Raw genomic sequence first — 14,724 nt, 5'->3', positions numbered from 1 at the left:
TGGCATTGGAGGGTAAGGGCTCCACAGTGCGAGCATTTAAAAATAAAAATAGTCAAGTATGATCACATTTATAGCAAAACAAATTCTACAGTAGCTGTTTTTAAAGAATTTCTGCTGTTTTGTTTCATAGCTGGTAAATTAAATTGTACTAAGTCAAAGAACTACGAATCCTACTTAACCTATCCTACCTCGCACTGCAACACTGCCTGGCTGGGGGCTGTGTACACGTGAAGAGCTGAGTGAAAGCTTCATTTTTAGAAGCGCTGTGCACAGGTATAAAAAGGGGGATGTTTTACAGTGGCAGGGAGACTAGTCAGGATAGAGGGAAAGATGAACGGCGCAAAGTACAAAGAGATCCTTGATCAAAACCTGCTCCAGAGTGCTCAAGACCTCAGACTTGGGCGAAGGTTAACCTTCCAACAGGACAACGACACTAAGCACACAGCCAAGACAATGCAGGAGTGGCTTCGGGACAAGTCTCTGAATGTCTTTGAGTGGTGCCGGTGGCTGAATCAAGAGTGGTGATGGGGGTTGCCTTAATCGACATCTTTGGCGCCCTGGGAGCAGTTGTTGTTGGGGGTTAAGTGCCTTGCTCAGGGTCAGAATTACATTTACAGACGGCGATACGATCCAGCAACCTTTCGGTTAGTGGCCCAATACTCCTACCCGCTAGGCTACCTTACTAGTAATAAATGTATTATTGTTTTAGAAACTTTACAAAGCATGTTCATCAGTTTTTTCTGTTTGTTGGTGAAATTTTAGCAACAACAAAAACATTTTTGGATGGTAAAAAATCTGAGTGGCTGTTAGATTTTTTAAAATCTACCTAACACAGTGGTTGGTGTACCAAACATTTTTTAGTCCCTGGGCTCCAGGAAAAACATTATAAAACATATAATTTTGAGTTATTTTTATTAAATAAACACAGAGTGATGTATTAGATGTATTACAGTGACTTACATTTTTTTTATTCTATTCTGAATTTAAGGGAGCTGCAATGGCAGCATCATTGACCCCAACTATGTTAGAGATAACCCCAGAGTACAGTATATCCATGCTCACACACCGAGATACACACACGCACTAATACATACGCAAGCACTCACACACACACGCAACCCCACACACTCGCGCATACCCTCACTCATACATGCACTTGCACACACACACCTTGCGCACCCCCCCCCCACTCACTGTGGGTGGTTCTTGTAGACAGAGCCGTCCACTCCTATTGTTGTCCTCAGTCTCTCTGCAGCCTTGTTGTCTCTGATCTGTCTTAACACAGCGGCCAGGGTGGCAGCACACAGGTGGGCGGCCCGGGTCGACACCACTTGACACACCCTCCGAGTGGCCACGCAGTCCTCCACAGAGGGGTCCAGGCCCAGCCCCCTCAGCATCTTCTCTGCACTCACCAGACCCTCCTGGTCTCTGTCAGGAAAATAGTACCACCTCAGTTACATACCAGCTTATAAAGTATAACATTCAGTTTGGTATTTGTATGAATTACATTTACTACCTATTATCATCATCATGAACCAAGTTATATCAAGATAGGCCCACATATCGTGCACACACAAAAACTACTAACTTGTCATTCTCGATGGCAGAGACAAAGCTGGTCTGGAGTTGTCCATTGGTGACGAGGTCAGGGGTGGTGTGACCCTGAAACACCATGTCCTCCTTGGCCATCTTTACTAGGATCAGACGCACCAGCTCGCCCATGTACATCCCACTGATCATCTTCTCAAACCTACACACACACAGCAGGCTGTCACACATTTACAACAACACCTGGCTAGCTGTGAGTAAATTCTGAGGGTGATACTTAACAACAAGCTGAAAATTACACTTTCAACACAAAGCCAGATCTATATAGCAGCTGGAGGTTGATAACAGACAGAGAGGACTAGTGTAATAAACAATATAGTAGAAGTAGAGGGCGGGCCAGTTGTCGGTCTGTCACTCACAGCTGTTTGCCGGGGTTGAGGGAGCCGGCGTCGATCTCCTGGTCGAAGTCTGTACGAAGATCATCCAGAGCGCCATCGTCCCCAAATGCCCCCCACTCCATGTTAACACACATCCTCCCCTCATCCCCTTCCACCAGCTCCAGGTGACGCATCTCCTCCATGTAGCAGGCGTTGGTGCCAGTGCCTGGGGGGCAGCAACAGACAACATGGTCATACTGTACTTCTTACTTACAAAGGCCTCATCACACCATGCGGCATTTAAGGCCTCAAAAGGGCCCCCCCTTCTATTTTTAAAAATATATTTTTTACCTTTATTTAACTAGGCAAGTCAGTTAAGAACAAATTCCTATTTTCAATGACGGCCTAGGAACAGTTGGTTAACTGCCTGTTCAGGGGCAAAACGACAGATTTGTACCTTGTCAGCTCGGGGATTTGAACTTGCAACCTTCCGGTTACTAGTCCAACGCTCTAACCACTAGGCTACCCTGCCGCCCCTATCTCTTTCTGTCCTGGGCTAATTTAGACACCTCTTTCGAAGGCCCAGGTGAGCCCCACATTACACTAGTCTTGAGCTCGGCTCGATACTGTAATTCAAGGATTCTATCAAATCTGGAAACTAACAGTAATCCATCTGGCACCCCAGGCTTGGTTACAACAGAGTATCCCTGCTTTCATTTGTGCCAGCTACATTTTTGGGATGATAAGCAAAATAAATGTTTGTTTTGTTGAACAATAGACACGAGATGCTGGGTGTTTTTTTTCCTCCAAAGTGTTTTAAATTAAATAATTTGTATATTGAGAATGTATGACTAATCTGATGATATAAATCGTTTTTCATTTCCTGCCTGCATATAGGTTCACCTTCCCTCAACAACCACACTTCTAGGTTTATAATTGTACTAAACTTACAGACACGTTTCAACGGTAAGCTTTTCTCACCCTAATTTGGTCACACCTACTCGTTCAAGGATGTTCTTTATTTTTACTACTTTCTACATTGTAGAATAATAGTAAACACATCAAAACTATGAAATAACACATGGAATCATGTAGTAAACAAAAAAGGGTTAAACAAATCAAAATACATTTTGTATTCTTGAAAGTAGCCACCCTTTGCCTTGATGACAGCTTTGCACACGCTTCTCCAGTAGCGTGCCGTGGTTCTGGGGCCTGGGCTTTCAGTGAAGTCCTACACAGTCCCACCCGAATTAATCCACCTCTTATTACCATCATTATGATGCCATGGCTCTAGACACTATACATTTAGACAGAAACGCAGTATAACCAGGCGTTGCGTCACCTTGAAATTGACATTTTTATTCAGAGAATTGCAGAGGAAGAGTACAATACCTTTTCATTGTGCAGCTTCGTTGCCCTGCGCGCTTGTTCGTTGAGCTGTAGATCCACTCGGGTGTCCCCAAAAGTTTTCAAAAGCACCATTGTTTGTAAGTGCCCAGCCGTACTTTGGTGTCTCGTTGCTGCCTTGGTTAGACAACTCAGGTTTGCAAAGCCAGTGTGGCTCCAAACACCAAATCGATCACTTGCAAATAATAGGCATTCCCAGCAGTACAGTTTGCAGTGCTTATCGGAGCCTGTGAGTCATTCATAGTTGAGAGTGGCGAACGAACCCCTTTCCCGCCTGTGACAGGCTTTGTAACTTTTCTTGAAAAGTTTTTTCTTGAGAATGGCGTTATAATTATATCCTCGACCAAATCGATATATTCTCCTTCCGCCATTGTGGGTTGAAAAAACAGCTTAGTAGTACGCAAATTAATTCGTTGATCAATTTCAGTTTCCTAGTTCTGAGACCTGCCCATGTAGGACCTGCCTCTCAATATTGGTAATCCAGTCAAAAGACGTGCACGCACTACGCCTGCTAGCTGGCTCCTGTGTAACACTGGAGCCAGCCAGCAGGCGTACGATAGCCAACTCTAAAGCTGATTGGTTGACACTCAATTTTAATTTCCATTCACTTTAAGCTACAAGCGCCCGCACTGTTGATTCTGAAGGCCTGAGGGCAGATTTTAGACCCCTGGCAACACATGATGGCTGAATATGATTGGATAAAAGATCTAACATAAAGACCAGCCCTCCAAATCTCAACCTGGGGCTGGAAGTAGTGCAACCAAGAGGAACGCTATGAAATGAAGAGTGTAACTCTTACTCTGGGGAATAATTTAATACATATTTGTGGGAAAATATATTTAAAAAAAAATTTATATTCTGATGATGTTTAGGCCAGCAGAGAAGGTCTTGCTGGCCCTGATGGCCCACCACTGGTATTCTCTCACCCAGCATCACCTAGAATGCTTTTCCAACAGTCTTGAAGGAGTTCCCACATATTGTTGGCTGCCTTTCCGTCACTCTACGGTCCAACTCATCCCAAACCATGTCAATTGGTTGAGGTCAGGTGATTGTGGAGGCCAGGTTATCTGATGCAGCACTCCATCACTCTCCTTCTTGGTCAAATAGCCCTTACACAGCCTGGAGGTGTGTTTTGGGTCGTTGTCCCGTTGAAAAACAAATGATAGTCCCACGAAGCACAAACCAGATAGGATGGCATATCGCTGCAGAATGCTGTGGTAGCCATGCTGGTTACGCAGTAGTTTATGTGTCGGGGGGCTGGGGTCAGTTTGTTATATCTGGAGTACTTCTCCTGTCCTATTTGGTGTCCTGTGTGAATCTAAGTGTGCGTTCTCTAATTCTCTCCTTCTCTCTTTCTTTCTCTCTCTCGGAGGACCTGAGCCCTAGGACCATGCCCCAGGACTACCTGACATGATGACTCCTTGCTGTCCCCAGTCCACCTGGCCATGCTGCTGCTCCAGTTTCAACTTCCACCTGACTGTGCTGCTGCTCTAGTTTCAACTGTTCTGCCTTATTATTATTCGACCATGCTGGTCATTTATGAACATTTGAACATCTTGGCCATGTTCTGTTATAATCTCCACCCGGCACAGCCAGAAGAGGACTGGCCACCCCACATAGCCTGGTTCCTCTCTAGGTTTCTTCCTAGGTATTGGCCTTTCTAGGGAGTTTTTCCTAGCCACCGTGCTTCTACACCTGCATTGCTTGCTGTTTGGGGTTTTAGGCTGGGTTTCTGTACAGCACTTTGAGATATCAGCTGATGTACGAAGGGCTATATAAATAAATTTGATTTGATTTTGATTTGATACGTGTGCCTTGTATTCTAAATAAATCACAGACAGTGTCACCAGCAAAGCACCCCCACAGCATCACACCTCCTCTTCCATGCTTCACAGTGGGAACCACACATGCGGTGATCATCCGTTCACCTACTCGGTGTCTCACAAAGACAGGGCAGTTGAACCAAAAATCTCAAATTTGGACTCATCGGACCAAAGGAAAGATTTCCACCGGTCTAATGTCCATTGCTCTTGTTTCTTGCCCCAAGCAAGTCTCTTATTATTATTGGTGCCCTTTAATTGTGGTTTCTTTGCAGCAATTCGACCACGAAGGCCTGATTCACACAGTCTCCAATGAAAAAGTTGATGTTGAGATGTGTCTTACTTGAACTCTGTAAAGCATTTATTTGGGCTGCAATCTAAGGTACAGTTAACGCTAATGAACTTATCCTCTGCGGCAGATGTAACTCTGGGTCTTCCTTTCCTGTGGAAAGAACTGAGAATGAATCGGCGGATTAATTTATTTATTTATTTGTAGTAATGACAATTACAACAATACTGAATGAACACTTATTTTAAGTTAATATAATACATCAATAAAATCAATTTAGCCTCAAGTAAATAATGAAACATGTTCAATTTGGTTTAAATAATGCAAAAACAAAGTGTTGGAGAAGAAAGTAAAAGTGCAATATGTGTTATGTAAAAAAGCTAACGTTTCAGTTCCTTACTCAGAACATGAGAACATATGAAAGCTGGTGGTTCCTTTTAACATGAGTCTTCAATATTCCCAGGTAAGAAGTTTTAGGTTGTAGTTATAATAGGAATTATAGGACTATTTCCCTCTATACCATTTGTATTTCAATAACCTTTGACTATTGGATGTTCTTATAGGCACTTTAGTATTGCCAGTGTAACAGTATAGCTTCCGTCCCTCTCCTCGCTCCTCCCTGGGCTCGAACCAGCAACACAACGACAACAGCCACCATCGAAGCAGCGTTACCCATGCAGAACAAGGGGAACAACCACTAGAAGGCTCAGTGATGCGAGTGATGTTTGAAACTCTATAAACTCTGAGACAACCCCCCTTGGGTGGTGCTGTGGCGGAGATCTTTGTGTGCTATACTCGGCCTTGTCTCAGGATGGTAAGTTGGTGGTTGAAGATATCCCTCTAGTGGTGTGGGGGCTGTGCTTTGGCAAAGTGGGTGGGGTTATATCCTTCCTGTTTGGCCCTGTCCGGGGGTATCATCAGATGGGGCCACAGTGTCTCCTGACCCCTCCTGTCTCAGCCTCCAGTATTTATGCTGCAGTAGTTTATGTGTCGGGGGGCTAGGGTCAGTTTGTTATATCTGGAGTACTTGTCCTGTCTTATCCGGTGTCCTGTGTGAATTTAAGTATGCTCTCTCTAATTCTCTCGTTCTCTCTCTCGGAGGACCTGAGCCCTAGGACCATGCCTCAGGACTACCTGGCATGATGACTCCTTGCTGTCCCCAGTCCACCTGGCCGTGCTGCTGCTCCAGTTTCAACTGTTCTGCCTGCGGCTATGGAATCCTGACCTGTTCACCGGACGTGCTACCTGTCCCAGACTTATTATTTGACCATTCTGGTCATTTATGAACATTTGAACATCTTGGCCATGTTCTGTTATAATCTCCACCCGGCACTGCCAGAAGAGGACTGGCCACCCCTCATAGCCTGGTTCCTCTCTAGGTTTCTTCCTAGGTTTTGGCCTTTCTAGGAAGTTTTTCCTAGCCAACGTGCTTCAATACCTGCATTGCTTGCTGTTTGGGGTTTTAGGCTGGGTTTCTGTACAGCACTTTGAGATATCAGCTGATGTACGAGGGGCTCTATAAATAAATGTTATTTTATTTGATTAGCGTGCGGTAATTAGCTAGCCATTTCACTTCGGTTACACCAGCCTCATCTCGGGAGTTGATAGGACTGAAGTCATAAACAGCGCAATGCTTGACGCACAATGAAGAGCTGCTGGGAAAACGCACGAAAGTGCTGTTTGAGTGAATGTTTACGCGCCTGCTTCTGCCTACCACCGCTCAGTCAGATACTTAGATACTTGTATGCTCAGTTAGATTATATGCAACGCAGGACATGCTAGATAATATCTAGTAATATCATCAACCATGTGTAGTTAACTACTGATTATGATTGATTGTTTTTTATAAGATAAGTTTAATGCTAGCTAGCAACTTACCTTGGCTTACTGCATTCGCATAACAGGCAGTCTCCTTGTGGAGTGCAACGAGAGAGAGGCAGGTTGTTATTGCGTTGGACTAGTTAACTGTAATGTTGCAAGATTGGATTCCCCGAGCTGACAAAGTGAAAATCTGTTGTTCTGCCCCTGACCGAGGCAGTTAACCCACCGTTCCTAGGCAGTCATTGAAAATAAGAATGTGTTCTTAACTGACTTGCCTCGTTAAATAAAGGTGTAAATATATATATATATATATATATATATATATATATATATATATATATATATATATTATATATATAAAAAAAAAATCGGCACATCGGCGCCCAAAAATACCGATTTCCGATTGTTATGAAACCTTGAAATCGGCCCTAATTAATCGGCCATTCCGATTAATCGGTCGACCTCTAGTGTGGATACGCTCAATACTTTGTTGCCATATATCATTGGGTAGCTCGCCACCTACGTCTTGCTCCCATGCAGATTTTGTATTGCAAAGGAAGGCAGATTAATGTTCTGTATTATGTCGTATAATCTGGAGATTGTGCCCTTCAGATAAGGGTTAAGATCTAAGCATCTCTCGACTGGACACTTCGTAGGCTCGAGTGGAAATGAAGGGAAATGTTTTTTGGCAAAGCTGCGAGTTTGCAAGTATCTAAAAAAGTGGGTATTGGGAATATTATGGTAAACCGTCAGAGTATCAAATGAGACAAATGTATTATCAACAAATAGGTCACACAAAAAACAACCAGACGGTTCCTATGCCAGCACTGGAATGCCGTGTCAATCTGTGACGCTGGGAAGATATTATTAGATGTTAATGGGGAGAAGCCGCTTGCTTGTTTAAGGCTAAAGTGATTTCGGAATTGGGACAAGATTTTAAGGGAGTTCTTAACAATGGGAATCAAAACATGGGCGCCAAGATTCACAGACATTGGGGTGTACAGGAGCGAGACCGGAGAAGTTGGAAGGCTTGACTGTAACTCCATGATGGCCCAAGTTGGGTCATGCTTGTTTTGAAATGTAGAAACCCAATAAACACATTTAGATATATTTGCTGACCAGTAGTACTGTAAAAAATTGGGAAGGCACAGCCAAGACCTGTGGGCTTATGTCTCCCTAGATATACCCTTCTCATTGGTGGATTTGACTTATTCCAAATTAAGTTGAAAATGTACCTGTCCAGTTGTTTCAACATCGACATTGGCAGAAAAATGGGGATCATTTAGAATAAGTACAAAAACCTAGGTAGTAGTCACCTTAACATAATTAATGCAACCTGTTAATGAAATGGGAAGAGACGACCACCTTATGAAATCCTGCTTAGTGTGCTCCAGGGGTGTTTTGAAGTTAGGTTTAAACAGAGCCTTAAATTAGTGTGTGACCTTTATCCCCAAATAAGTAAAGAACTGATGCTCCACCATACATGGGAAATTGACATATACAATTCCTTCTGTTAACTGATTAATGGGGAGAAGCACACTTTTTGTTAGGTTTAACTTATAACCAGAGAATGTCCCAAAACCTTGTAGCATGTCCAAGAGATGGGGTATAGACTCCACAGGGTTAGAGATGTGTAAAAGAAGATTGTCTGCATATAAGGACACCTTGTGAGTCATGTTGCCCCTCAATATTCCCTTAATCCACTCCTCCGGGCGCAGGGCGATAGCAAGAGGCTCAATAGCCATATCAAATAGGAAAAGGGATAAACAGAAACCCTGCCTGGCCCCCCTGTGAAGAGGGGAGTAGCTGGAGGTAACATTGTTGGTGCGAACAGAAGCCACTGGGGAAGATATAAAATCTTAATCCAGGAAAGGAATGACAGGCCAAAACCAAATCTCTCTGGTACTGTAAATAGAAATTCCCACTCAACCCTGTCGGAAGCCTTTTCAGCATCAAGAGAGATGATAACCTCTGGCTGTAGACTTGAGAGGGCAGAATAAAAAACAATAAATAGCTGGTGCATACTATAAAATGATTGCCTACCTGAGAGAAATCCGGTTTGGTCAGAGTAATTATATTAAGCATCACTGTCTCTAAAAGGCACGAGAGGACCGTAGTGAGAATTTTATAACCGCAGCACAAAAAGATTATAGGGAGGTACGAGCCACAGTCTAGGGGATTCTTGTCTTTTTTCTGCAAAACCAAAATAGTCCCCTGGGTAAGTGTCTGTGGCAGTTTCTGACTAGAAAGGATTTCATTGTACATTGAGCTGAGAATAGGGAATAATTAAGAGGAGAATGCTTTACAAAATTCAATAAGGAAGCCATCAGGCCCAGGGACTTCACAGCTCTGCATGGACTGGATTGCCAGAGTAGCTTCATCATCACTTATTGAGGCATCCATGTTGGTTTGTTCATCTGAATTGAGACAGGGGATGTCCAGATTGTCTGGAAATGCATGCATACGAGATGTGTCAGGAAGAGCCTCTAACGAGAAAAAGAGCAGAATAGAATTGCTTATATTGATTGTTGATTTCTTTGGGATTGGTAGAAGTTAAATCAGCTGCAACCCATATTTCAGGTATGGTGCTGCTAGCAGCAGATTGTCGAAGCGGGTGCGATAACAACTTGCCAGCTTTCTCTCCGTGTTCATAGAATTTTTGCCTCGACTTAAACAGAAGCTGCGCCGTTTGTTTGGTGGAAATATTGTCAAATTCTGATTGGTGTAGCAGTCTCTCTTTGTAGATTTCAGGAGTTGGAGAATAGGCATATCTATTGTCCACATCTAGCATGTGTTGAGATAGCTCCGATAAGTGTTTGGTGCTCTGTTTGTTGTCATACTCTGTGTATGAAATCATTTGGCCCCTGAGATATGCTTTAAACAACTCCCACACAGAGTGAGACACGTCAGGTACAGTTTATCTGTAAATATACATCAATGTGAGTTGATATGTATTTTTTAAAGGCACTACAGGATAGTAGTAGTGGGTCAAGTGCGTTGTGACAAAGTACTGTCCGGAAAGCAGATATCTAGCTGGACAGGGCTATCTTCTGAGATAACGATGCTGTGATATTTGCTATTAGTTACAAAAGGAAGAATTCTATTGTCCAGCAGGAAAAAGTCATTCCTAGAGTGTGAGCGGTGGACTGGAGGAAAAAATGAGTGGGACTGCTCCTCCTCCATCGATCAGAAAAATGATAGGATTCTAGAAATGAGTTGATTACTGCGCCTGATTTTGAAATTACATTGTTGGGCTTCGGTCTGGATCTGTCAAGACTTGGATGCAATACACAATTTAAATCTCCGCCCAATATCAAATGATGAGAGTTAAGGTCGGGAAGTGTTGTGATGAGGTCAAAGAAAAATTGAATGTCATCCCAATTAGTACCATAGAGGTTAGCCAGAATAACCTGTGTGCTAAACAATTTCCCCATCACTGTAATATATCTGCAATAAGAATCTCAAATTACTTTGGAGGAGACAAACGGGGGGGTGACTTTTCTGATAAGGATGGCTGCCCCGCTGGCCTTAGCACCAAAGTTAGAGTGAAATAGTTGGTGTACCTATCCTCTCTTTAGTTTGTCATGGTTGCTGGACCCGAGATGGGCCTCTTGGAGGAAAACAATGTCCGGACCTAAGGACTTAAGATGAGCATACACTTGGCTACGCTTGATCACCTGGTTAATTCCTTTCACGTCCCAGCTGATAAAGCATGTGGAGCCTAGAGTATGTGAATTAGGCATAGTCATCAGAAATGAATGTTAGTACGATTACATGGCCAGTGTCCTGAAAGGTCAGAACAATAGAACATAAAGAAAAGAAAAAAAGAGCTACCCAGAAGAAAACCTTGGATCCTATGCTGGGCTTCCCCCTATTGGAAGGCTGCATCTACCTCTCCTAGACTAGAGCAAAATGCTACCATGGAAACCTGAACCTCAGTAGAGCTCTATCCAGGGCCAACATGATCAAGTTTACACCTAGGGAAGAGATTCTGAAGGGAACAACCTTAGTTATCTAAGATATACTATGCAATATGCATATTTGAAGGATAGTAAAACAATATATGAAAGAGAAGGTATATGTTCCCCCCTCCCCCCGACAAACCCCATCCACTTGGGATTACTTAAAACATAAATGAATAGTATATATACATACTGTATACACAGTCATACACATACATGCATACAGTTGAAGTCTGAAGTTTACTTACACTTAGGTTAGAGTCATTAAAACTAGTTTTTCAACCACTCCACAAATTTCTTGTTAACAAACTGTAGTTTTGGCAAGTTGGTTAGAACATCTACTTTGTGCATGACAAGTAATTTTTCCAACAATTGTTTACTGACAGATTATTTCACTTAATCACAATTCCAGTGGGTCAGAAATTTAACTACACTAAGTTGACTGTGCCTTTAAACAGCTTGGAAAATTCCAGAAAATTATGTCATGGCTTTAGAAGATTCTGATAGGCTAACTGACGTCATTTGAGTCAATTGGAGGTGTACCTGTGGATGTATTTCAAGGCCTACCTTCAAACTCAGTGCCCCTTTTCTTGACATCATGGGAAAATCAAAAGAAATAAGCCAAGACCTCCACAAGTCTGGTTCATCCTTGGGAGCAATTTCCAAATGCCTGAAGGTACCACGTTCATCTGTACAAACAACAGTACACAAGTATAAACACCATGGGACCACGCAGCCGTCATACCGCTCAGGAAGGAGACGCATTCTGTCTCCTAGAGATGAATGTACTTTGGTGAGAAAAGTGCAAATCAATCCCAGAACAACAGCAACGGACCTTGTGAAGATGCTGGAGGAAACTGGTACAAAAGTATCTAAAGCCACAGTAAAATGAGTCCTATAACGACAACCTGAAAGGCCGCTCAGCAAGGAAGAAGCCACTGCTCCAAAACCGCCATAAAAAACTCAGACTACAGTTTGAAACTGCACATGGGGACAAAGATTGTACTTTTTGGAGAAATGTCTTCTGATCTGATGAAACAAAATAGAACTGTTTGGCAATAATGACCATCTTTTGGAGGAAAAAGGGGTAGGCTTGCAAGCCAAAGAACACCATGAAGCACGGGGTGGCAGCATCATGTTGTGGGGGTGCTTTGCTGCAGGAGGGCCTAGTGCACTTCACAAAAGAGATGGCATCATGAGGTAGGAAAATTATGTGGATATATTGAAGCAACATCTCAAGACATCAGTTAAAGTTAAAGCTTGGTCGCAAATGGGTCTTCCAAATGGACAATGACCCCAAGCAAAATGGCTTAAGGACAACAAAGTCAAGGTATTTGAATGGCCATCACAAAGCCCTGACCTCAAACCTATATAAAATGCGTGGGCAGAACTGAAAAGCGTGTGCGAGCAAGGAGGCCTACAATCCTGACTCAGTTACACCAGCTCTGTCAGGAGGAATGGGCCAAAACTCATCCAACTTATTGTGGGAAGTTTGGTGGAAGGCTACCCGAAACGTTTGACCCAAGTTAAACAATTTAAAGGCAATGCTACTAAATACTAATTGAGTGTATGTAAACTTCTGACCCACTGGGAATGTGATGTAAGATATAAAAGCTGAAATAAATCATTCTCTCTACTATTATTCTGACATTTCACATTCTTAAAATTAATTGGTGATCCTAACTGACCTAAGACAGGGAATTTTTACTTGGATTAAATGTCAGAAATTGTGAAAAACTGAGTTTAAATACATTTGGCTAGGGTGTATGCAAACTTCCGACTTCAACTGTACCTTCACGTATCTGACATTACATGATCATTGATGTTTACGGATCATGAAAAGAATAGTTATTTGCTGTACAACTCTAATGATAGGGCTAAATGTGCACAATTGTTTTGCATGGAATAATTAAACATTTGTAGTTCCGACTATGCTCAATAGGTGATGATATTAAAACAAATAGTTATAACATTTATTTCCCAATCCCTTGAAAACATTATGTAGTTGTCAATGGTTTTAACGGAGCTGGGGGTCTCGTTTCTGTCTGTAATGAAGCCCTTTTGTGAGGAAAAACTTTTTGGGATTGGCTGGGCTTGGCTCACCAGTAGGTGGGCCTCGCTCCCAAGTGGGTGGGCCTATGCCCTCCCAGGCCCCTGCCCAGTCATGGGAAATCCATAGACTAGGGCCTAATTAATTAATTTCAATTAACTGATTTCCTTACATGAACTGTAACTCAGTAAAATTGTTGAAATTGTTGCATGTTGCGTTTGTTTGTATTGTTGTTCAGTATAGTTTTTATGACATGCGCCCCATAAAAATACACCCATTAATCTACACAGGTTTCACACATTTGTTGTTATTGTCGGACAATTAAAGTGGCACTAGGCTACAATCTGTGGCTCCATGTGTAGCAAGCAATGTGGGAGATTTCTAATCAATGCAAAATTGAATACAAATTATGGAATTAAATTAGCTAAATGAGAATGAGTAGGCTACAACAAGCAACCATTAGATAGGCTGTTGTTTAATCTGAATGTAGTTGTTGTAGAGCGGGATGGGAAGCTCAGCAAAATAGCTTCAATTAGCCTAGATATCTTAGGCTAATCTATTTTAGCTAACTTCATCACATCGATTTGATTGCAGTCAAGAGAAGCACTAGAAGATGGGATGATAGATAACCTACGGTATCTACAAGTTTGTCAAACTAGCACGGGTCTGCATGGCTACTCTCTCCCTCATGTCAAACTTATTGGCCCCTGCCCATCCCCCACACTGCTGCAAGCAAACAGATCTCCCAAGTCGCATAGGCTGCACAGCAAGCCAGTTACCAAGTTTAAACAATATATTTTTTTTAACACATGTATTTCGAAAATCCAGATATTCGAGAGAAAAAAAATCTAGATATTATTCGATAGTGAAATTATTTAAAATGCCCATCCCTACTCTGGCTACCTTACATTTTTTAGACCATTGAAACAACTTTTTGAGATGGAACTCTCGTTAGAATTATTAATGGTTTGATCAGGAGGAAGCCATGCATGCTTAAAACGATGAAAGCGCAGCCCAAAGTCATATTCAAAGCCTATCAAATGGAAAGATAAAGAAATATAGCCTACTTTTAAAAGAACTTCTAAATACTTATGGAGATACTTAGGAAGTGTTCATTATTTAACATTTTTACAAGTTTAGGCTATATGGCCCTTGCATCCGACATAGAGAAAAACTATATTTTCTGACTGGACATTTTGCACTGCTTTGGTGGAATTTTTTGCTCTCTTTTGCGTTCAGTTCATTTTCTTAATCTTTTGTCTAGTACTGTCTTTTTGCTAGCTACTTTAAGTGCCGTCTGTCTTCCCAGTAGCCTATTTGGTGTGTGAACTGCTCACTGCTCATAACTTGCAGCTGATTGTTGCACTATCAACCAGGATTAATGAGCAGGTCAATATTTGACTGTTGTTGTTTTGGTAATCTGTGGCTGCATTGTAGGGGGAGTGGTTTC

At 42.3% G+C, this 14,724-nt stretch overlaps 1 protein-coding gene across 1 annotated transcript in view; it reads right to left on the bottom strand.

Moving 5' to 3' along the window:
* Positions 1 to 14,724, bottom strand: part of LOC109896080 (hexokinase-2-like) — a 94,071-nt gene that overhangs the window by 33,490 nt on the left and 45,857 nt on the right. The window contains exons 7-9 of the mRNA XM_020490307.2: positions 1,968 to 2,151; positions 1,589 to 1,750; positions 1,195 to 1,428 (exon numbers count right to left, since the gene is read on the bottom strand). Coding sequence (XP_020345896.1) covers positions 1,195 to 1,428; positions 1,589 to 1,750; positions 1,968 to 2,151 — 580 coding nt within the window. The remainder of the gene's footprint in view (positions 1 to 1,194; positions 1,429 to 1,588; positions 1,751 to 1,967; positions 2,152 to 14,724) is intronic.

The sequence above is a fragment of the Oncorhynchus kisutch genome, linkage group LG8, assembly GCF_002021735.2.
Source record: "Oncorhynchus kisutch isolate 150728-3 linkage group LG8, Okis_V2, whole genome shotgun sequence".
In the NCBI taxonomy this organism is placed as follows: Eukaryota; Metazoa; Chordata; class Actinopteri; order Salmoniformes; family Salmonidae; genus Oncorhynchus; species Oncorhynchus kisutch.
Note: the sequence above shows the minus strand (reverse complement) of the source record. Positions and strands in the feature narration are given on the sequence as shown.